General features: G+C 38.1%; 1 protein-coding gene across 1 annotated transcript in view; it reads right to left on the bottom strand.

Annotated features, from left to right (window-relative positions):
• Jam2 (junctional adhesion molecule 2) overlaps window positions 1-26,112 on the bottom strand; it is a 55,059-nt gene that overhangs the window by 19,112 nt on the left and 9,835 nt on the right. Inside the window, exons 2-3 of the mRNA XM_042677008.1 lie at window positions 7,462-7,527; window positions 331-438 (exon numbers count right to left, since the gene is read on the bottom strand). Coding sequence (XP_042532942.1) covers window positions 331-438; window positions 7,462-7,527 — 174 coding nt within the window. The remainder of the gene's footprint in view (window positions 1-330; window positions 439-7,461; window positions 7,528-26,112) is intronic.

Raw genomic sequence — 26,112 nt, forward strand, 5'->3', positions numbered from 1 at the left:
ATTTAGTACTGAGCAATGACCCTGCACACCAAACCCACATCATTACATGTTTACCTTCTCACAAAAGTTTAATCTGCTGAGCCAGAAAGACCAAATTTTGTATCCTCTGAAACTAAGCTTAGAAATCAAGGTCCAGGGATTGAAAAGAATTTTCCTATAGCTTCTGTGACTATTGTGTTTTAGGTCTAGCACTGTAGGCTTCATCTCACACTTAGAAAAACACATTTTCAGTAATCAGGCATGTCCTGTTTTCATTTGTAAATCAAAGGAATCTGGTTGTACTTTGTTTTCTCTTGCTCTGGGCTCATCAAGCCTACAGCTTTTTCTTACCTTGGAAAGTCTGCTGGTAGTAGACAAAGGAGACACTCCGCCCCAGTTTCTTCCACTCTAATCTCGATGACATGGTCTTCTTTGGGCTTTTACAGGCTAAAATAACCTCTAGGAATAAAAAAAAAAAAACTAACTTCTGGTTGTCACTGTGAATTTATATTTTACTGAGTTGTTTGTATACTTTCTTACTCTTTTACATTTCCATCCATCCACCCATCCATCCATCCATCCATCCATCCATCCATCCATCCATCCATTCATAAAGTACATAATCAAGTATCATGCTATCTTAGCCCAAAAGTAAAATTAGAAGCATTATATCTCATTCATATAATAATTATGTAGGTAAGCCATGGTGGGTCACACATGTAGTCCTAGCTACTTAGGAAGCTAAGAGGAAGAGGCTTGAGGTTAGAGTATAGCTATTGAGCCTGAGTTCCCCTCTCTGCAGTAAAATGGGATCATGACTTACGGAGTTGTTGTAAGTTTTCAAATGCAATAATATATGCAAGCACACAAGCTTACATACAGTTAAATCCCTACCAACAGCATCTATGATTAGTTATCTTATTATTCCCTATTTCTGTGTTCACGGAGTCTACAGCTTAGTAGAAGAGGCAAGTAAGATAATGTCATTTGAGTCCAACATTGATGAGTGTCAGGATGGAGGTATGGAGAGGATGCTTCAGACCTTCTACCTTGGAAAGGCATTTAGTTCAGTCCTGGAAATGCTGGGGAACCCCAACCCTCCTCCAACTGGCTACATTCTCATTGAGATCCTTTATTAATGGACTCTACAAATACTTTAATATAAGACTCAAGTTGTCCTTTAATGAGTTGATTCTTTACTGCAAAATGCCTCAATCAAGATCAACTATGAGCCGGGCACCTGCTGAGATCACGGTTCAAAGCCAGCCCAGGCAGGAAGGTCAGTGAGGCTAGCTACAATAAACCACCAGAGGACGGGAAGTACCACTGTGGCTCAAGTGGTAGAGCTCTAGCCTTCAGCTGAAGAACTGAGGGACACCGCCCAGGCCCAGAGTTCAAGCCCCACAACCACCACCACCAACAACAAAAGGATCAACTATGAGAAGATTTATCTTGGCGTGAACTTTATCACAGTGTTGTTCACTTTAAGGCAGCCAACTTATTGCAGCTGCAACATTAAAGAATTCCAGGAACCTCCAAGTAGCCACTTCTTTTGGCTGTCCAAGCAAGATGATTGAAGAGAGGGAAACCAGTTGTAGTTTGCACACTGTTTTATTTTACCAAATAGAGCCCTCCAATTATAAACAGATTTAAAGTATGTTTCAAATAGGCATCTAGAATGTCAATTTCATTTTTCTAAGATGTGATTTCCCAAAAGGATAGTGATTTGACCTACAAAAGCACAGTATCCCTAATCAGAACACAAATTAAAGTTCTTTCCATACCTAAGATTTTGAGGCTAAGCAAATTCACTACATTTAAAAATATTTCCCATTTTATTGAAAAAATACACACATGGATGCAAGCAGAAAGTCTATAACCAATGTGTAAATATTATAATCTAGTGCTGATTTCTGTGTGTGATCCTTGTGTTACAGTCCTGTTACTAGAAATAGAGAAATAGAATAAAAGGTAAAGGAAAACATAGCAGAGCAAACAGAAGTTAGGGAAAAAATTGCTTTCAAGAGGCTTAAAGATTTTCAAGCAAGTTTTACACCCCAGAGAGATAGTGTTTCACAGAGATGTTTAAAACAAAATACAAGGACAAATGTGTGCTAAGGGACCTGTCTGAGGAAACAGCACTGTTCTGTTGATTAAGGAGAATGGGTGGTGATCTTCCGGAGTCTTGAGTTTTAGATAGGTTTCCTTCCCGTATTTTGTTGAGTTTTCCAACAATTAAGTACACACCCACACTCATTACTCATCTACTTTCCATGTCTTACTCCCACATCTTAGAAACTATTTTACATTCCATCACATTGTTTTGTATATTTAACTACACACAAACACACACACACACACACACACACACACACACACACACACACACGTGTTAGTGAATTCTTCCTGATTTCTGTCTTCACTGCTCTGTGGATAAATCTGTATGGAAATTATAGCTTAGAGGGTGGCGCAGGAATGGAGGGAGGAAGGGTGAGCAAATGTAATCATTATAGTCAATGTACATTATGTAAAAAAATGATCTACCTAACTTGAAGGAAGGGATGGTAGGGAGGAAAAGAGGGGAATAGACTAGAATGAAGGAAGGGGTGACATTAACCAAGAAGCATTGTACTCCTAACCTGATTTATGGAATTGTATCCCCTTTGTACCAATATTTAATAACAATAAAAGAAAGAAATTATAGTTTTAAAATGTGACCAGTGGTTTTCTTAATTCACTCCAGCCTCTCTCACTGACTGTGCAATATGGAGAGAAGTAGTTTATCCAGTTCGTCCAAAGTCTAGTGAGCATACCGTGTGTGTCCAGCATTGTTCCTAAGCTGCATCAGTGAACAGAACAAGGTCAGACCCCCTGCTCTACAGGAAGTAGGCAAACAAGCAACATCAAAGTCCAATGTATAATGTGAATTCTGTGATACATTAGAAGGTGATGAATGCTATGGAGATCTAGGAGAGGACAGTGCAGGAGGTTTGGGAGGTTTGATAGTACTGGATATGTCGATATCATTAGATGTCATTTTTATAAGCAAGGTGGTCCAAGTTCACTTTAGAAGGTGGCATTTGATCACAGATTTAGAAGACAGATAGGCTTTGTCATATGGTTCTTTGAAGAAGTATATTGAGCAAGAGACAGTCACTGTCTAGATGCTAGGGTGCCAACAGTTTGATCTTGACTGACCAGACTACACAACTGTGAAAGACTCTGAAAAACTGCTATTTTAAGCCACATGTTTCACGGGATATTGTGGCAATCCTAGGAAACAAGTAGACAGTAAAAATAGAATCATGGGGTCAACATCTGAGGGAAACTCTCTCTCTATAGTAAAAATCAAAACATGGCCAGCATAATTTTTTGTATCTAGCTTCAGGGCTACTGAAATATAATATAGTAATTCATAGACTTTTGAGTTATAGCTCTACCACAGACAAGGTATGTGATATGAGAAAATTGCTTAAGTTTTTTTCAGAACGTTATATCTATATCAATAAAATGATAAAAGATGAGATAATGGTTTATGTAACTGGTGGATGTTGTACCTTGCACATAGTATGTGCTCCAGATTGGTAATTATTATTTGAATCCATGAGAACTAACTTCCCTTTAGTTGTAGTCTCAACCTTCTTTGCATCTATATGTTTTAAGCCCATACTTTATCCAATGACAAATTCACTTTTTTTGGTGATGGGGTCAAGGGACAACATTGAATTCAGGTTTTGAGGTTTGAATTAGCAGAAACTGCTACTTGAGTCACACCCTCATTCCTTTTCACTTCAGTTATTATTATTTTCTTGCATAAACTCAAATCCTGGGCACTGTCCCTTGGCTCCTTTTGCTTAAGTCTAGTGCTTTACCACTTGAGCCACAGCTTCACTTCTAGTTTTTTTGGTAGTTAATTGGGAGATAAGAGACTCACGGCCTTTCCTGCTTGGGGCTGGCTTTAAACCTCCATCATCAAATCTCAGCCTCTCAAGTAGCTAGGATTGCAGGTATGAGCCACCAGTTTGCTTTAGTTATTTTTTTAGAAAACTACTTGTGTTTCTGCCTAGGATGACCTGAACAGTGATCCTCCTATATTTGCTTCTTCTGTGGGTGGGATCACAGGCATGCACGGCTACTAATTGAAACAGAATCTTGCTATATTTTTGCTTAGTCCCTTCTGGAATTACAAACCTCTAGTCAGTACCTTACAAGGAGCTAGGATTACAAGCATAAACCACCATATTTGGCCTACAAATTTCCCTTTAAATTACTCAAACCAGAACTAAAATGTTACCTCTGTTTCAGACAGCAAAAAAACAGCATCAACATAAATCTTATTTTGCTTAACACAAAGATATGAAAAAAGAAATATGTGACAAGGTTTTCTATTAAAGTGATCATTTTATTGCTAAAACATCTGTTTCATTTAGATCAAGAGAAGATAATCATTTAAGAAAATGCTTGCTACTAAACTGATTAACAGCTTTCAGAGCTGGACACTGCAAGAGGCTGTTCCTATAATTTATGTTCCTGGGAAAGCTGCCCTGATTTCTGTCTCATTCAGCTTCTGGCACCTCCATGGGAAATGATACAGAACAGAATCCCTGCAAAGCAGGAATTCAATTACATCAGAGAAAGAAGAGAAAAAAATAATGAGCTGGAATGCACACACAGGTATAAGTAAATCACAAATTATTATAGACTTAAGTTGCTGCATAAAATAGACCAAAACTAAATATAGGAGTCTGAAGATAGAAATCTAGTTTCATGGAGAGTCGCATTGGCATAACTGAGTGCATATAAAATAGAATTATGATATCATTATTAATTTAATAGAGCAGAGGTAAAGTAAGAAAAAAATTTAAAAGTAATTATTCTGGAGTAAGAGTGGGTTTTGGGGGGGAGGGGAGTAATGGGGATTAAACCAAGAATGTCAGACATGCTTAGCATGGTCTCTACTACTGAACTACAGTGACCTGCACAGCCATTCCTGAGACTAACATTTAATAAATCATGGAAGGATTTTCTATGTTAAAAATAAAACATGCATTAAAAAGTAACATAAATGGGCACTGGGTTTCATTTTGGAGTGATGGAATATTCTGGAACCAGAGGTGGCACATGCACCAAAAGTTGTTGAGTTGACTGTTTATTTTATTATTAATTAATCTTTAGAATAACTTTATGTATTTATTGTCACTACTGGGGTTTGAGCTCAGAGTCTCATGCTTGTCAGGCTGCTACCCTATCACTTGAGCCACACCTGTAGATAGATTTATTATTTTTAAAGGATGGATTTTACAGTTATATAAATTTTGCTTCAGTAATTTTCTTAAAACAGTAAATGATTAGAGAATATAATTGTTATATACTAATTCAGATATCATGGCAATTAGGGTAGAGATGTATGTTTACCACAGTCAGGTGAACCCAGACACAGGAACCTGGAGGAAAGTAAGTGATTAGGCAGCGGAGGAGGAAGGGGCAGGGAGAGGATGGTGAGGAAGAGTGAACTTCAGTTCCTGTGTCCCTGAGGGAAATCTTACACCACGTTTTCTTTCCCCTGTGATTATTCTTTGGGCTCTTCAGTTCACCCTCTTAGTTTCTTATCTCATTTATAGGTTCTCCATGGTCCAAATTATTCCCAATCATTCATTTCCTCTTCCCCTCATTTGAAACTAGCCCACAAGAAAAGGTGTCTTATTAGTTTGTGTAATGTATTAGCCCTTAAAAAGATCTAATTAACCTAAGAAATTGTCTGTGACATTCTTACCTTTCCCTAATCTTGTCATAATCTGGGTGTCCTACCTGAATTTCTGCCCCACTTTAATCTTGGTTATCTTTAAAAGTCAGATAGGTGTAGTTCCTCTCCATGCGGGGTTGTGGAAAAGCTAGTTGGATCTAAGATGGCTGCCAGAATGATCACCATACAACCCATAAATCCTTATGCAGAAAGTCTGCCCTACACCTGGATTTGTTATGTAGTTTTGACCAAGAAAGTAAAAATGGACCTATAAGTAATAAGAAATGAATTGCATCTCTAAATAAAGAAATGCAAATTAAAACAACATGGGGAGCTGGTGGCGCACACCTGTAATTCTAGCTTATTTAGGAGGCTGAGATCTGAGAGTCACCATTCCAAGCCAGGCCAGGCAGGAAAATCTGTGAGACTCTCGTCTCCACTAAACTACTATACCAAATAAAAACAAAAACATGAAAGTGGAGCTGTGGCTCCAGTGGTAGAGTACATTTCAGGGAAATGTATGAACCTAAAAAAATTAAACCATATCAAGCAATATAAATTAGGTTTAGGTCACACCTTCTCTCTTGTATGTGGGAGCTGCAAATATATGTGTCATCATATCCATGTATGATCAATCTATCTAAAACATGGTATTTGCAGGTATGAGGTAGCATAGTAAAATCACTTTGAACAATTAACAGGTAGTGTAACAAAAGGCAATCAGGAAGTTGAGCCAGTTCTAGACTGGGATGTGGGTAGTAGTGGGAGGGAGTGGGTAAATGCAGAGGGCCAAAAAGAGATTTGAAGGGGTAACAAACCAAGATGCATTTTATCCATAAATAGACATGTCAAAAATGAATCCCCACTTTTACAACTCGTCAATGCTATAGCTGGGCGCTGGTTGCTCATGCCTGTAATGCTAGCTACTCAGGAGGCTGAGATCCGAGGATCAAGGATCAAAGCTAGTCTGGGCAGGAAAGTCTATAAGACTCTTATCTCCAATAAACCACTCAGAAAACCAGAAGAGCTGAGGGACAGTGGTCAGGCCCAGAGTTCAAGACTCATGACCAAAAAAAAAAAAAAAATCACTGCAGGAGGAAAAAACCTGGGAGACAGTGAGGGAAGGGATGACACTGTACAAAATGAAATTTACTCTTTACCTGATGTATGTAACAGTAACCCCCCTGTACATTACCTTTATAAAAACAATATTCCAAAATCCCCAAACCAAGAAAGAAAAAGAAAAAAAGTAAGAAAGAAGCTGACGTGTGTCTGAGCGGCAGAGTACCTGTTTAGCAAGGGAGAGGCCCTGAGTTCAAATCTCAGTATCGCAAAAAAAAAAATGTTGCAATAATTAAGAATAAGCTAACTTAAAAGAGTCTATATCAATACTATCTTAAAATGTATAGGGTAGGTTTTAAGGTATTGATTTCCACTGGCTACCTCTAACTGGGTAGAAACTCTAAAAGATTTATGATTCTTTTTCAAAAATTTGATTGTCCTTCTTGCTGGTAATTTATGTAATAGGAAATCTATGTCCATTCTTTTTTCATTAATTGTCCAAAATCTCCACTGAGGAGGTTTCCCTTTGAAGGTAAGAACACTATGAAGCATTTCTGGCAAGAGAATTCATGTGGGGTAGGGCAGAGGTCCTAACCAATAGAAAAACAATATGAGATGCATTATCCTTGTGAGGTATGTAAACAACACAGCTCATAAAAATCTGAAAGATACTATACCTTGGTACTCTATTGCTGTGACTACTTGATTGTCTTTGGGGGCAGATAATCCATATGCCTTATGATCTGAAACATTAAAAGAGACAGATAATTCAAATGGTACATTTTCAAATGCTTGAATAGAATGCAATAGCTAAAAAAATTGGTATACATTTGATTATAATCTCACATAATTTTACACATTAATTTTAAGGCATCAAATTAAAAAAAAAAACAAATAACCCTATACATGTCACTTTTATTTTCTGTATAATAATTTTGGCTTCTATACTTTCCCCAAACTAGAAGTCCTGGATGTCAAACTTCATGTCCTAAATACTAATCTCTCTTCTGAAGTCAAAGTTGTAAGTCTCCCTTTCTCCTGGGCATCTCTTTCTCCTTTTCCTACATGCACTGCAAGTTCATGGATAGGGATGAACTCCATAGCTTGCTTCCAAATTTTGTCACATTTCTTTAAATCACATCACAGGAAAAGACATCACAAACTGCATGGTCACTTGTGCCAAAATCATAGTTACTGCCATGATACATCCCCTCTCATCCACAGACTGAAAGCTAGATTTTGCCTGGTACCATGTCTTCAAATATTTATCCTCTATCTCTTTTCCTCTTCTAATCTGATGAGTGCTTTTAGCTTCAAGGAGAAGATGCAGATACTGAAAACCAGACATTAGAAAAATAAAAAAATTAAAACTGTGATAGCTTGGGCAAACATTTAAGAAAATAAATAATGACCAAAATATATGTGCTGCCAGAGAGAGAAAATCAATTTCAAAATAATCTTAGCAGGCTATTGAAAAAAGGATGAACGATGAGAACTAACATTTATTAAGCAAGTAGGTGTCGTCGTATCCCTAATCCTTTGTAAATCTTAACTCATTAGTTGGCCTAAGGATTATGTAAAATAGGTCATTGTGTGTGTGTGTGTGTGTGTGTGTGTGTGTGTGTACGCATGTGCACATGCGCACGCGTGTTGTTAGACTGTGGCTTGAACTCAGGGCTTTGAGCTCTTACACAGCTTTCTTGCTTTAGGCTAGTACTCTATCACTTGAACCACATCTCAATTTCTGGCCTTTTGCTGTTTATTTATAGATATGAATCTTTTGGATTTGCTGCCAAGGCTGGGATTTGAACCATGATTTTCAGATCTGTCTCCTAAGTAGCTAGGATTATTGCCATGAACTACCAACATCCAACTTGGGATACCATTTTATTTGTGCCGCAGGTCCTCAGCACTGTCCCTGAGCTTTCATACTCAAGGCTAGCACTCTACCACTTGAGCCACAGCTCTCTTTCCAGCTTTTTGATGCTTAATTAGAGATAACAGTCTCACAGACTTTCCTGCCCAGGCTGGAATTAAACAACAATCCTCAGATCTTAGCCTCCTGAGTAGCTAGGATAATAGGCATAAGCCACTGGTGCCTGGCATATGGTACCATTTTTATCCACCTTTTTTTTTTCTCCAAGCTGGACTTTGTCAAGGAATGCATGTTGATTCATGAAGATGCTAATAGACATTTCCTTTGCTCTCTGAAAGATAGCATAATCTGGGAGATTCGTTACAATAAAAGCAAAGCACTGACCATGACAAAGCTGTGATTAGGGATCAGTATGGAGATCACAGAGGGGGAAGCCCCAGACCACCACAGGCTTGGCTCATTCTTGTAGGAAGCTGTTCCCTGCTTCATCCTTGGTTCTTACCCACCACATGATGAGGCACTACCTAGCCCCAAGTCATAACAACTGAAATGCTCTTCAGACAATTCCAAACAGATGTGCCTTAAGGGTGGAGTACAGACATCAATGCTGCTTGAGAACCACTACTCCAGACTTAAAATTAGACTTGCTTGAAGTAGCAAGTCCAGAAACAAATCAACAGCTCTTTAGAAAAGAACCATAAATTGAAAAATTTCATAACTATAAAAGGTAGCTGTTATATTTCTGAGAATGGGTGAACTCTTTCATCTGAGGTGGCATTTTTTCTTTGACCTAGTCTTTTATAGGGGCACCAGTACATAAATTAGACTTCCTAAGGAACCTATCAAACTCCAGAAAAATGTTCTCTTTTTCTTCCTGTCTCCTTTAGGAGCCTGGATAGCAAATCTAGCTGTGAGAGAAAAACTCTGAAAATTCTACAGGACTCATAGGTCTAGCTCCGCTGGCTAACAATTCAAGTTCTGTATCTTTAAACTGCAGATATCTTCCGAGGGAAGTGGGTAACCCCGGTTCCATGCTCTTTGTGATTGACAGCTGCAAATCCATCTGTGTAAGGCAGTGGCCCCCTGGGGCTCAGTCTTAAGAGAAGTGTCAGGGCTATCAAACTGCAATTTCAAAATAACTCATTTGCTACTACATTTCAAGGACCATGAAGGGATCAAGTCTTCTTTAAAATACCCTTTTCCTCCTTTTCCATACATTGTGTGGTCTACCACTTGAGGCCATGCCTCCGCTCTGGCATTTTGCTAGTTAATTAGAGATGGAGTCTTGTGGATTTTTCTGTTTTGAACTTCAACTCTCCAAATCTCAGCCTTAAGAGTAAGATAACAGACTTGAGCCACCATCACCCAGCTCCCTTTTCTATAGATCTTTTCAAATGTCAATTCTTTATCTTTTTCTTCCCAGTTTTCTTTGAAACTCCCATCCCTCCTGCCTGTGTGCCGGTCTTTCCCATTTCTTTCCTCCTCTAGTTATATTTTCTAGCATTCAAAGGCAGAGTCTGGATCTTTAGAGAGAAGAAGAGGAGTAAAAACTAAGGCAACCAAGTCAGAATCCTAAAAAAAATGTACTGAGGGAAAGATAGGACCATGTATATTCTTCTTGTGTTATTCTCTGTTTAATGACAAAAATCTCTGGAAATTTTTCAATGGTTATCCTTCTGAGCTATTATTTTGTAAAATTTTCTAAGGATACTTTTGGGGGTGGGAATGTCTCACCTTTTGACAATGTATAATCAAAACTAGTTCCCCCTTACAGAAGCTCTAATTATGACTGACAATTCTTATGATTGTTTTTAAGTATTTTAACACACTTAACTAGACAAAACATTAAAGACTTGTGCCCCCTGGAAATGAACAGAGGGGAATCTGGAGAGAATAGGAAGATACAATCTTTGTCCCCTCCATCTTTGAACCTTTCAAATACTGAATTGCCTACTGACAATGTTTATTTTCTTCAGAGGTTCTGGCTGTTCTCATTTGAGGAACACTTCAATATAATCTGAAGTTGAGAAAATGTCTCAAAAGTCTGAGAAAGTATACTTTTTCCTCAAATCTAGTTGTCTTCTTTATAAACCTACTTTGTGCAAATATCTTACTAAAAAAAAAAACTACCTTGCTAAAACAACCTTGTAGAAATATCTTTACATTTTTCCTGTTGGGGGGGGAGGGCGGGCACCAATCCTGGGTCTTGAATTTAGGGAACGAGTGCTGTCCCTAGTTCTTAAATTTTTTTTCTCAATATCAGTGCTCTACCACTTGCGCTACAGCTCCACTTCTTCTTTTATACTAAAAGTATAGTTACTCAGGCTTACCAATTAAATAATAATAATACCCAGAATTAGGATTTATATGGATAACTATATGGATAGAAAGTAACCCAATGATGTGGGAATCAGAAGATATATATATATATATATACATATATATATATATACATATAGATATAGATATATAGATATAGATATAGATATATAGTTATCTATTCCCAATCATTCACCTATGCTAGATCTATGGGGTAGGGAAGAAGAAGAGAGGAATAGACACCAATAGACTACAGAAACCCTTTGGTCTCTCAAACTAGACATTCTAAACCTTCCTCTTAATGAGACATCCAAATTCTGTTTTCAGAGAAGAGGAGCCATACTTAAGTACAAAGAGAAAGAAAAGTCCATGAGACTCTCATCTCCAATTACCCACCAGAAAACTAGAAGTGGTGCTGTGATTAAAGTGGTAGAGTGCTATACTTAAGGGAAAGAGCTCAGGGATAGCACCCAGGCCTTGAGTTCAAGCCCCATGACCAACAAACACCAACAAAATCTAAACAATTCAAGGGTGGGAGTGATTCTGAATATGAATAAAGTTCCCCTTAAGAACTTAACTTCTAGGCAAGAAATGTATCTGTCCCTTTAATATTCTTAGTTGACAGATGTAACAATTGAGTCAAGATGTTTGTCTAATTAGTGTGCCTCAAACAAAAGGCATTGTAAAAAAAATGCAGCAAATATCATATAACCTAGTCATTGTGATTGGCTTCATATACACTATCAACTTTCTGAAAGATATTCAGAATATTCTTAATATCTGAAAGCTATTCAGAAAGTATGTTACAAATTGTCATTTACAATGACAGCATTAATGGATATTAACATTACAAATGAATTTAATAGATTTATTATATATTACATATAAAAATATAATATATTTATTACATACTGGACAAAAGTTGCATAATTCCCCCCTTTTTATGTCTTTAACAATATGAATACAAGAAAAACTACCGTTTAAGTTTTCATAGGCGTTAAATGCATTGGATATTCAAAAAAACCTTCAGGGTATTCCATTGAGAAAACAAGCTGACTTCTCAAAGTAATATAAATTCTAAAACCTTCCAAGGAAGCATTATTTGGCATATCTTCATGTGTTTAATGGTGGACATGGGCATAAGAAAGCCATGGGTGACTGAATTTCTCACCGGGAAAGAAGCCATTTTATGGTTCTATAATCTTTCTTTTATGCCCTTCAGGTAACAATCTTAGCCAAACATAATTTGTTTCCCTGTCACATTATCTGTATTCTATGTAGATAAGCTCCAGTCAAATCCAGCAGACTTGCAACACAAAATGAAGAAATGTCATCTTCCAAAATGATGCTATTACAAATGACATGCTCAATGGAGCCACTGTTGTTTACTACTCTTTTGATTTATTTATTTTTTTCCTGGAAGTACTGGGCTTGAACTCATATGGTGTTGCTCTTCCTATTCAGACTTGACGCACACCTCCAGCCCTTTTGGCTTTGTTTTTCTGATAAGGTCTCACATGTTTTGCCTGGGCTGACCTTCAATCTCAGTTCTCCTACCTACAGCTTCATGTGTATACCACATCTGGCTTGAGACTGGATCTCACTGTGACCTCCCAATGCACCAGGCTGGCTTTGAATCTCCATCCTCCTACCTAGGCCTCCCAAGTTGCGGGGATTTCAGGCGTAAGTCACTATGCCCAGCTCCAACTGTTGATCATCCTATGTTCTACTTGGCTCTTCCTAAGATTAAGTGCCAGAAAATCAATGCAACACTGAAAGACAGGAAGTTACTAAAAATGTCAAATAAGAAAACAGACCTGTGATTATGATATAGAGATAACAAATAAAAATTCCATGTGTCATTGCCAAAAGCATGGGTGGTCTAGGGTGTGCACACTTCTTCAGGAGGAATGCCACATCAGTCTTTGAGAGCTACATGAACTTAAGATTACTCATTGTCCTTTAATCGATAATTATAACTACCTAATTCTTACACTTTGATATGGCTCTTAAAGGCTTAAACTCTAAAACAAACCCAAACACTGGGTAGTTACATTTCTCAGTAGAAATTAGTTTACCACAGTAATTGCTAAAATATTATGTTTAGGTCAATACTTGATCACTTCTTAAGATTAAGATGAGCTCTAGGCAAATGCCTGAAACATATTTCCTGAATCTGAGTTTCCAGAATCTGATTTTGAACCACCAATTCCAATTCTGATATCCTTTGAGAATCTGAGACTCTGCACAAAATGTCCTAAAAGCAGATTCACATAGTCTCTACAGATAGTATTTGGATAGGAAGACAGGAGAACAGTTGTTCCACAACTATTTGATATTTTTAAAGTTACTTAAGCAACAGATGTGAGCAATAACACTTGACTATCCATTAACCTCTTTTCACCACCCCCCACATTGATGCTTCATCTTATTGTAAACATTCTTTTACCCTCAAGTTGTTTTTTGGCTTACTGAGTTGATTTGGGGAATCATTAGTAACAGTTTAGTATTTAAAATGTTTTCATTTTACAAAAGTGGTTATTATAAATGAGAATTTTGTTTTGCAAGACTTATTATAAAGAAGTATCCATCTTCCTTTGAAATAGAAGACTGATAAAGTGTAATGAATGGGCACATCAAGCGAGACTAAGTGTGACCTTAACAAAGCTTCAGTGTGTGGAGGCAACTTTGGAGTGGGCATTGTCCAGTGGTTTGGCACGCATGTGGACAGGGCCTCACAATGTGTGCACATTTTACAAAATTTGCAAAACTGAGATTATTCTTAGTCTATTTTTCTTACATAGAATAGTATTAGTCCACCATAGCATAGAATTAGAGGCAGCTTCTCATTAATGAGTCTATTTAACTTACTGAATTTGACAATCCCAAGCTTTGATTTTTTTAAAAAGTAGTCTTTGAGAATAATGGTAGTAGTCTTTGATAATGGTAGTAGTCTTTAAAACACTAAAGGTTTTATAAGATCCCCTGGGGTAGTGCATGTGGCTGCCATGCATGAGACCCTGTGTTTACAAAAACAAAAACAAGGAAAAAAGATTTTACAGGAACAATGACTTAGCATGTTACATTTCCTTCTACTAAACTTCAAGTCTGCAAATGTGAGATTTGTATAGAGTTTATTTTTCAAATGTGCTGGATGATGAGTCAAAAATCTCAACTCTTGTATTTCAAACATGTGTTATTAATTGTATTCTATTACTACAAATGCTTACAGAAACATTCTGCAAACCAAGGGGAATATCCCAGCTTATTGTTGCTTCATGTTTCCTTTGATTAGTCTTCAGGAAGCCAAAAGAAAAAAAAAAACCACTATTTATTTTGAAGTCCAAAACATGGAAACAATGGCTTGGCATTGCTCTACTGTCAAGTTTGCATCTGTCAGGCAAGACATCTCAGAATTAGACACCCTGAGAGCCGTGTGGTCTGAATCTAAGGGCTGTCATTTTCCTTATCTTTTGGTAAGGACATTCTCTGAGGTGTTCTCTTATTTCAGAGCTGGTCCTATACACCCAGCTGTGAGCTTATACAAACACGAACTCAGTCAACCAGACTGATGAAAAAAAATCGTTTGATGAATATCCGTGCACATCCAAATCAGCAGGACTTTTGGCACTGTCTGCTGGAATAGTCAGGAAATGAGTTCAGTATGTGCTATTCAAAAAAAAAAAGAGCCCATTTTTAAAACTCATTTGATGGAGTATTAAAAGCAGTGAGAAAGGGCTTACTTGTGTCCAAATATAATATATAAAAGTCTAGTTGTCATGATAGAATTCAGGTGAAACAGCTGCTTGAGATCCAGTATAACATCAGAATGACTCAATGGATTTATGAAAGTCAACCAGACATTGTGAAATTTTATACAGCAAGCCTTAGCACTTCAGTTTTTGGTGATGTGTTGGAGTTCACTTCACATCCACAGAGAACTGAGCAGTGTTCTGCTACCACCATTTTCAATAGTGTAGCTCTTTGACAAAATATTATCTGACATCCAATTAAAAGCATTATGGAAGTCCTGATGGGTAAAAAATATAAGCTTGTTACAAATATGATCCAAGTCTTCATTATACATGAAAATAGAATCCATTTAGTTTGAGGTAGGGTTTCTCTGTATAATATAACCCAGGCTAATATTAAACTTGAAATCCTCCTGCCTCAGACTTTCAAGCTGTGATTCCAAGCATGTGCTATTGTACCCGGCTCTCTTCACAATCATTCTTTGCCTTCAGAAAGTCATAACTAATAGGGAAGTAACAAGACCACACTGGGTTAGAAACATGACACTGGATTCCTATCACATGGGCCAAGGTACAGCCTTGGTTCCTTAATAAAGTAAAATGAATCTCAGAATATCTTCCTTCACTGGTGGTATAAATTAAACAAATCACACAAATGCTTAGCCTAGATCCTGACACATGGAAGATTCTCAATAAATACCTGTTTCTGGCCCTCCTCTCCTCTCTGCCTGTTTTTTTTTTTTTTTTACAATGTAAGAATGTACATTTAATGTTTCATAAATGACTCCACAGCAATCATATATTAGGCTGGACTATAAAAATAAAGAATTATGCTATAAAGTTATAATATGTATGTTTACAATGATAACTTTAATATCACTTTTGGTGGTGAATGGAAATTATACATGAATACGTAGCAATCTGCTAATTAATAAATGTCTAGAAGTGAAATTCCTAAGGTATAGGAACCATGTTTTAGCCAGCCTAAACCAAATTCTAGGCACAATTATTTCTACAGCTACAAAAATACAGATTTTCTATTATTGCCTATGGTAGTAATCCTTTTCACTAAACCCATTGACACAGCTATTATGTTGGAACTGTGCTCCTGGGTTGCCATATATCTTACTATAGGTTTCATTCACTATGTGCTTTAGCTATTTTCCTCTGATGATTTTGAAATTGTATTTTTATAAATGAATGTTTTTGCCCTCAAAAATAAATTATTAAGGGCTGGGAAGGTGGCTCCGTGGTAGAGCGCTTGCCTTGCATGCATGAGGCCCTGGGTTTGATTCCTCAGCAACACATAAGCAAAAAAAGAAAAAAGCCGGAAGTGGTGATGTGGCTCAAGTGTAGAGCGCTAGCTTTGAGCTGAAGAGCTGAGGGACAGCGCCCAGGCTCAGAGTTCAGGCCCCATGACCGGACCCCCCCCCCAAAAAAAATAAATTATTAAGACTATACATTTTTCCTGTTTAAAAATAACTAGATGACGTCTTTGTTTCAGCAGCCTCTGAAACAAAGCAGCAGGAAGTCTGGGATTTAGATTTTACCACCTTTTACTGTGACAAGTGTGTTTCATTGTGTGTCAGACATAATTTATGAGCTTGAACGCCTATCATCATTACGTTAATTGACACAATTCATCACATCGTCTTCTTAACACACTTAGCACACACTTTCCTAGTTTTCCCCTCATGCTACCTGTCCTTAGTCAACTCTTCCATCCACACTTCTTTCCCAGATATAATCCAGATTCCTATATTAACAGTGTCAGATGCTAACAACTCCCAAATATTTATTTCCAGCCTAGACAACCTTGCTGAACTCTGGACAAAGACACAAATGTGTACTCAACCTTGGCACATCGAGGTTTAACATGCTTCAAATTCTATGTCCAAGTCTCATCTTCTAAACCTGCTCTGATTTCCCACTTCAGATGAGCTGCTGCTCAATTATTTCAGTTGTGGTTGAAAACTTGGCAGCTATCCTCGATGATTCCTGTTATCGTAGCCCAAATCCAATTCATCAGTAAACTCTGTCCAATCTCCTTTTAGAACACAACCAGAATCTGTCCACATCCCTCCTACTTCTGCTGTCACCTCTGTGGTCTGAGCACCAGCACCTCTTGCCTGGATTGGCCTTCTGCTTCTATTCTGCCCTCTAGAATCCAATCTCAGCCCATCTGCTCGTGTGACCCTTTCACATGTCAAGGTGCATCTTGGAAGTCTTTTCATCAGTCCATTGAATCTATTTTCCATTTCCCCACAGCAGGCTAGCCTATTGCCTTTAGAATTTTTCTGTACTCTCCCTTCTCTTGGCTCTAGGAACAATGACCTTCCTTATTCTCCTAAAGCAGAATGAGGTCTGGTTGCTTCCTTTGCCTGAAAGGCTAATCCTTCAGATGGCTATAACTCCCTTACCTCAAGTCTTTACTTAAGGATGCTTCCTTGATGACAGCTACTCTGAGCACTCTATGTCATTTCAGCATGCCACCTTCCCCCCTTCCACATCCCTGACCCTCTTTTTCTAGCTTTAGCTGTTTTCATTTCTATCACAGCCATCTCCTTACATCTTCTCTAATATATTTATACACTGAGAACCTGGGATTCTTTCCTGCAAGTGCAAGTAACAATATGGAAAGATAGTTAACATTTACTGAATGTTAAGAATAAAATTAATTATGGAGATGAACCCAAATGTGAAGAGTGCAGTTTTAATGAAAACTGCTTTGTCAGGAGGAGGGTGGTAGATGAACGGAGAGAAGAAAAGTGTGTGAATATAGTCACTATGTTCAATGCACACATGTGAAAGTAGAAGTATGGAACGTGAGGGTATGAGTAGGGTTGGGAAAGATGAGCAAACAATGACCGGGTGGATTGACCAAGATGCATTGCACTTATAAACTGATTAATTAAATCAAAATCCCCTTTACAACCACTTCAAGATCATTTTTGGGGGGGGGGGGAAGTCCGGTCGTGGGGCCTGAACTCTGGGCCTGGGCGCTATCCCTCAGTGCTTCAGCTCAAGGCTAGCGCTCTAACACTTGAGCCACAACGCCACTTCCGGCTTTTTTCTTTTTGCTTATGTGGTGCTGAGGAATCGAACCCGGGGCCTCAGGCATGCAAGTCAAGCACTTTGCCACTGAGACACCTTCCCAGCCCCTGAGATCATTTTTATTAAGCAATCAAAAGAGTATACAACTTTATGTTTTTTAGATTAAGGGATGAACTATATAAGATTAAGCAATAACCTGAAGTAGTCAATTTTTGAAACTGAAAATACTTAGTGTATTGTATTACTATTCAGAATAGTTTTATATGAGTTGCAATGGAAGGATAAACATATGAGTATATTTGACACTAAACATTAGGAGTCTACTCTTAAAATATCTTCCAGAAACAAGACAAGGATGTCCACTCTCTCCACTTCTCTTCAATGTAGTATTAGAATGCCTAGCTACAGCAATAAGACAAGATGCAAACATAAAGGGGATCCAAATAGGCAAAGAAGAAGTAAAACTCTCCCTCTTTGCAGATGACAAGATCTTGTATTTAAAGACTCCCATAGACTCCACTCCCAAATTACTCAAGCTGTTTCAAAACTTTGGCAAAGTAGCAGGGTATAAAATTAACCCCCCAAAATCAATGGCTTTTCTGTATGCCAACAATGAGAAAAGTGTGGCTGAAATTAGGAAAGCAACTCCATTTGTAATAGCCCCACAAAAAATAAAATGCCTAGGAATTAACTTAACCAAAGAAGTGAAGGACCTCTATAACGAAAACTTTAAAAACTTGAAAAAGGAAATCAAAACAGAACTTAGAAAGTGGCAAAAACTCCCATGCTCCTGGACTGGAAAGATCAACATCGTGAAAATGGCAATACTTCCCAAGGCTATCTACAAATTCAATGTGATACCTATCAATATTCCAACCTCATTCTTCAAGGAAATAGAAGAGGCAATCCAAAAATTCATATGGAACAATAAAAGACCCCGAATAGCAAAAACGATCCTCAACAGAAAGAACAGTGCTGGAGGAATATCAATACCAAATTTCAAACTCTACTATAAAGCCATAGTAATCAAAACAGCTTGGTACTGGCACATGGACAGACCTCAGGACAAATGGAATAGAATTGAAAACCCAGAAATGAACCTACAGACCTATAGCCATCTAATCTTCAATAAGGGAGCTAAAAAAATAGAAAGAAGAAAGACAGCCTCTTCAGTAAATGGTGCTGGCAAAACTGGTTAACTACTTGTAGAAAACTAAAGCTAGATCCTTATATATCACCCTGCACCAGAATCAACTCCAAATGGATCAAAGACCTCGAAGTCAAAGCAGACACTCTGAAAACATTACAGGATGTAATAGGAGAAACCGTAGGTCTCCTTGGCACAGGCCGAAATTTGGACAGATGGGATTGCATGAAATTGCAAAGCTTCTGCATGGCAAAGGACATAGTTAGCAAGATCACTAAAAGCCCACGGATTGGGAGAAGATCTTCACTAGCCATACAACAGACAAGGGTCTCATATCTAAAATATACCTGGAACTCAAAAAATTACATCCCCCAACAACAAATCTTCAAGGAAACAACTGCCCAAAAAATAAATGGCCTAAAGACTTAAAGAGAAACTTCTCTGAAGAGGAAAGAAGGATGGCCAATAGACACATGAAGAAATGCTCAACCTCCCTAGCCATAAAAGAAATGCAAATCAAAACAACATTAAGATACAACCTCACTCCAGTTAGAATAGCTAAAATCAAGAACTCTAATAACAACAGATGCTGGAGGGGATGTGGACAGAAGGGGACCTTACTTCATTGTTGGTGGGAGTGTAAACTTATTCAACCACTTTGGAAAGCAGTATGGAGGTTCCTGAAAAGACTCCACATAGAACTCCCCTATGACCCAGCAATACCACTTTTGGGCATGTACCTAAATGTTCACAAACAAGACCACACTAAAGCTACCAGCACAACTATGTTTATTGCAGCATTATTTACCATAGCTAAGATATGGAACCAACCCAGATGCCCCTCAGTAGATGAATGGATCAAGAAAATGTGGTATATATACACAATGGAATTCTATGCCTCCATCAGAAAGAATGACATTGCCCCATTTGTTAGGAAATGGAAAGACTTGGAAAAAACTATATTAAGTGAAGTAAGCCAGGCCCAAAGAAACATAGGTCCCATGGTTTCCCTTATTTGCAATATCTAGTATATGTATGAGTCAATCAGAAAAGGTCAGATAAGTTGATGTTAGGGAAATGAACCCTAAGATATGTATTCAAATGGTTTTTTTTCTTTCATGAGATTGTTTCTAACACATTTATAAGATGATTTCTTTGTTGCTGTGTATGCCTCTCCCCCACGGTATAACCCCTGTTTTCACTGTATTTGATGTCAGTATAATTGGTGGAGGGGAAGGGGGAAAAACAAATCGTTTAAATAGGGATACACCCCTTGCACCAATGAGATGTACGAGTCGTTATGTCGAAAACGAACTTTACAACTTTGGTGCGGGGGGAGGGGGGGGGGTTGATGTGAGGAGGTAGGAAGGGGGCGGGGAGGATGGTGGGGGAGGATGGGAAGGGATGGGAAGGGGAAACAAAGGAGGAGGCTACAATGTTTGATAAGAAGTGTACTCATTATCTTGCCCATGTAATTGTAACCCCTCTGTACAGTTTTTTCACAATAATAATAATAATAAATAAATAAAAAATATCTTCTACTGGGAAGGGAGGTGAAGGGTAAACAAAGGAGGAGGCTGCAATGCTTGGTAGGAAATGTATGCATTGTCCTGCCCATGTAGTTGTAACCCCTCTGTACAGTATGTTCTCAAATAGAATAAAATGGAATTAAAAAAAAATATCTTCTAGAGTAGTAACCTAAATTGTGAGCCACAAAGCAGTGCTCATGTTTTTAATACATCAGTTTAATATATCATAATGTTATGACACAATTGAAAATATGCTTAATAAAAGATTGTCTGGTGCACCACAAGATATTAAGAGCCCTGGTTTCCATCCAGTAAATAAATGTTCAGTATCAACCCATCACTCTAATGATCAAATAAGTCCCACAGGCTTGTACCTCATGCCTGTGTCGCATGCATGTGTCTCATGCCTGTAATCTTAGCTCTCAAGAGGCTGAGAGCTGAAAGAATCTCTTCTAGAGTCTGTCTCCAGTTAACTAGCAAAACAAAACAAAAATAAACAAAAATGAACTCTAAATTCAATTGAATTGGAAGCATAGCTGAAGTGGTAGAACAAGAAAGCCGAGCAAGAGCACAAGGTCCTGAGTTCAAGCCTCGTATCGCACACTCAGGTGTCACAAAATAAAAATACCCTCAATTTCCTCCAGTTTTTATTACCATCAATTAGTCGGACAAGTGTATTTACTTGTGACATGCCCATACATACATACGATGTACCTTGATAAAGTTCATTCCCTCCATCATTCGCCTTCATTTGCCCACCCTTTTCTAAGACAATCTCTATGATCTTTTTGGTCCCATTTTAAACATGTATTGGGCCTATTCACCCACTCTTCTTCAACTAGTACACTCACCTCCACAGGACAAGTTTTACATTACTCTGTGTACGTGTGGTGGAGGGGGGAGGGGGCATATGCTTATTGTTCCAAGAGGTTTTACCACAGTATTTCAGACTTTCATCTACAGTATTTTCATCAAATTGACTCCACACATACTACCTACTCTAATTTCCCCAGCACACACTCTCTTATTCATAGTTCATGACTTAATTGATTGAACGTAGTCTCACTTAACAGAATTTGAAAGCTTTGTTCTATAACTTGCTTCTTTCCACTTATATAGCTAATGTAACATGACTATCAAGTTCTTTTTTTCTTTTTTCTTTTTTATGTCGGTCATGGGGCTTGAACTCTGGGCCTGGGTATGGTCCCTCAGCTCTTTAGCTCAAGACAAGCACTCTACCACTTCAACCACAGCACCACTTCTGGTTTTCTGGTGGTTAATTGGAGATAAGAGTCTCACAGACTTTCTTGCGTGGGCTGGCTTTGAACTGTGATCCTCAGATCTCAGCCTCCTGAGTAGCTAGGATTACAGGCATGAGCCACCAGTGCCCAGCTAAAGTTCAATTTTTTTTTTAAAGAACTTTATGATCTACCTTATGACCCATTTGCTATACTTGTTCTCACAACTACAATAGAAGTATTGGACAGGACACACAACTTATTCAGGGCCTTTTTGTACAGTTTGAGGCTTTTCAACTCTTGTTATTTTCTATCTGACCTCTCTAGACTTCTAATTACTCCCTGTTCCTAATCCAAGCTCAATATAATTCTCCTATTCACAGCAAAATGAATTTGAAAGACTACCTTCTCGCTAAGAAAAACTTAAACTAGTTTTGATATGTTTAATTAATACTTGTCTTGAGTATACTATCTTGAGTCTTCTTCCTTATCAAGTTTAGTATGCCTAAAATATTTTAAATCATCTTGAAGCAACCTGACCCAATCCTTTTAACAATAAAAAAAATCTATGAAATTACAAACATATCATGGAATAGTTAACCTGACTTTCTCAAAGATATAACACAAAAAGAGACATATTTTTTAAACTACAAATGACTGAACCCAAATTAGAAATACAAGACCATATTTAAAAGAGTTCCAAATACTTTCTCATTGATCCAGTAACCATAGAAACTAAAGTTGGACGGGTATACAAGACAAAAGAAATTGCAAAGTAGTGCCAAGGAAATTAACTAAAAGAGTTATATTTTATTTCAGAGAAAAATGCCATGTCCTGTTGTCAGACAACATAAAGCAATTTAATGAAATCACACATACAATTAAGAAAGTTTAGGACATAAAAGTACTTATCTTTGTTTATATTTTCTTTTAAAATTAATTTTTAAATAAGATGCCTTTTGAACAACCTGTGATGCTCTTAAGGGTAATGAAATTGGATGGTAACTCCTTCACAATAATAAATGTAATTATATTTAGGTAACCTATCCACTTTGTGTGTGTGTGTGTGTGTGTGTGTGTGTGTGTGTGTGTGTGTGTGTGTTCGTGTGTGCCAGTCCTGAACTCATGGCCAGGGCTATGTCCCTGAGCTTTTTGCTTAAGGCTAATGCTCTACTACTTGAGTCCCAGCTCCACTTCTGGTTTTCTTTTTCTTTTTGGTGGTTATTAGAAAAAAGTCTTATGGACCTTCCTGCCAGAGATGGCTTTGAGCTGTGATCTTTGGTTCTCAGCCTCCTGAGTAGCTAAGATTACAAGCGTGTGCCAGCGGTGTCCAGCTCAATTTGTCACATTTTTTTTTTCAGATCATGAAATATTTATTTATTACAAGCTAATAGCTTATGCTTCAGATCAATGCTGCTTTGAATTTTGAGTTGTGAATGTGGAAGGCATTTATTCATGTTAATAGGGGCAGTTATGCTTCCAACCTAACAAATGGTCAACAGTATTTTAAGAACACATAAAGATCTTTAAGCCTTTCACCACTTTCTAAATGCAGTATTTAAATTATTCTCTTATTATGAAAGAAATAATTGTCATCCTTACAAAGTCGTGCAGGATGCTGTCTGCTGACTGAAAATCCATATGCAACAAGACAGAGGTAGTGACTTCTTTCTTCCCAACTAGTGCCTTTACATTGCGGAATGAACACCAGAAAGAACATTTTCATTGGCCCTGAAACCTCTTCAGCAGTCTACTATGCCTTACAGTTCCCAGCATAGTTCCCAGCATAGTCCTCATGCCACGTTTTCTAACGTGGGATTAGGACTCAGCAGCTCAAATCCTGCCTCTGGTTACCCCTCAAGAGTTTGAAATGCTGGTCTATACTCTGACCCTCTAATGTTTTTTTTTAAGTTAGAGGATTGATGAGAGAGGTTTGAGCAAACTGGTCTCTATTAAATAAATACAAGGAGACATTTTACATTTTTTTTTTTTTTTTTGGTCAGTCGTGGGGCTTGAACTCTGGGCCTGGGCGCTGTCCCTCAGCTCTTCAGCTAAAGGCAAGCACTCTACCACTTGAGCTACAGCGCCACTTCTGGTTTTCTCGTGGTTTATTGGAGATAGGAGTCTCACGGTCTCTCCTGCCCGGGCTGGCTTTGAACCGCGATCCTCAGATCTCAGCCTCCTGAGTAGCTAGGATTACAGGCGTGAGCCACCAGCGCCCGGCACATTTTACATTTTTTTACAAATTTACCCAACTCTTTTTATAGTTATCTGTTCTTGCTTTCCAGTCTATGTAGGTGACATGCACTATCTGGCAGATATATTTATCTGGTGGATTACATTTTAGAAGATAAAATATTCAAATCCCTTTCAGAAGAAATGTACTGGAAAGGCCACTGACATGCAAAGAAAAATGCAGCTGCTGTAGATTGAACTTACTGATAGCCTTTGCTGTATTACCCCAGACCTTGCAGTTCTAGTTGATGATAAGGTTTTGTTGTTTGAAATGAAGCTTATTCTTCTGTATGAAATTGATTAGCTGAAACTGACTAAACACAATTTAAACACACTTTGTGTTTATTATACAAGTCACCTTGGTTAAGACAAATAGTTTAAGAGAACATAGATTTCATATATTTCCAGGAAACTTGCTGACTTAATCCATTCTTGGTGCTATTATAAATGAGCATAGTCTGGGTAGTTTATAAACAGCAAAAAAAAATGTATTGCTTTCAGTCTGGAGGCGGGGAAGTTCCAGGAGGGCTGGCAGACTTGGTGTCTGGTGAGGGCCAGCTCCTCATAGATGGAGGGAGCAAGCTCCCTCAGGCCTCTTCTTTCTTTAATTCTTGAGGTTCTCTACAAAGGTTAATCTTAATTCCAAGAGAATTTTATGTGGATTCCTCAGTCCCTGAGATATAATCTCATTTGTCTTTGTTGCTTTCTAGTGCAACTAAAATATCTTGTATAAGCTTTAAGAATGGCTGGTCAAGGCCGGGCACCAGTGGCTGGTGCCTGTAATCCTAGCTACTCAGGAGGCTGAGATCTGAGGAGTGCAGTTCAAAGCCAGCCCAGGCAGGAAAGTCTGTGAGATTCTTATCTCCAAATAACCATCAGAAAAACAGAAGTAGTGCTGTGGCTCAAGCAGTAGAACACTTGCCTTGAGCTGAAAAGCTGAGGGACCATGCCCAGGCCTAGAGTTCAAGCCCCACAACCAACAAAAATAAAATAAAATAAATAAAATAAAATAGAATGGCTGGTCATTTGGAAACACCTGTAATTTCACTTCACTTGAAAGTCTGAGGCAAGAGGACATAGTTGGAGAGCAGCCTGGACCACACAGCAAGATTTTGTTTCAAACAAAACAAAATAAATCAACAAAACAAAACTCTCATTACATGGTTTAGCTCTATCACTCACTGTTCCCAAACAATGTCACTCATTCAGTCTGGACCCTAAAATAAGAAGGCAAAAACTTAGCAGCAGACCTGAAGTCACCAAAATGAACACAAGCAAAATACTGCTGCTGCTGTTGCTGTTACTACTACTATTAATAATAATAATATACTGATGATGATGATGATGATGATGATGATGATGATGATGATGATGATGTGGCAAACTACTATGATTTTCTTTTTTGCCAGGTCTGGGGCTTGAACTCAGAGCCTGTGCACTGTCCCTGAGCTTCTTTTTGCTCAAGGCTAGCACTACCACTTGAACCACAGCGCCACTTCTGTCTTTTTCTGTTTATGTGGTGCTGAGGCATGGAAGCCAGGGCTTCATGCACGCTAGGCAAGCAAGCACTCTACCACTGAACCACAGTCCCAGCCCAATTACCAAGGTTTTGTTTTTTTTAAAGCTGTTACTTAATCGAATCTGACTAATACAAGTTGCTATGGCTTCTTCTAAATTTCTTTAGTGGTCAGAGATAGGAAGGGAAGTGCAAAGAGGAAATTAAGAGCCAGGCTCTGGTGTCTAAGGTCAGTGAATCACAGTTCAAAGTCAACCTAGGTAGGAAAGCCTGTGGGATTTTTACTCCAATTAACCACCAAAACACTGGAAGTAGAGCTGTGGCTTAAGTGCTTGTTTTGAGCAAAAAGGCTGAGGCAGCATCCAGGCCCTGAATTCAAGCTCCACGACCAGTTCAGAATAAATATAAGCAAATAAATAAATATAAATAACTAAATACAGGATTATGACCTTTACTGATATTTCTAATTCAAACTCAGCATTGTAGGACTCTCACTTAACTCTGTAAAACTTTATTCATATATCTTTTCTTGCACTATAATCTACTACTGTGGGCATTAGTATACTTAATTGTTTACATTATCTTGCAACATACTGATGTCATTTCACAATAACAAAACTACTATTTTAAATTACTAAAGTTCTGGAGCTGGAGCATGACTC

Source organism: Dipodomys spectabilis, unplaced genomic scaffold, assembly GCF_019054845.1.
Source record: "Dipodomys spectabilis isolate Male_0828 unplaced genomic scaffold, ASM1905484v1 ptg000032l, whole genome shotgun sequence".
In the NCBI taxonomy this organism is placed as follows: Eukaryota; Metazoa; Chordata; class Mammalia; order Rodentia; family Heteromyidae; genus Dipodomys; species Dipodomys spectabilis.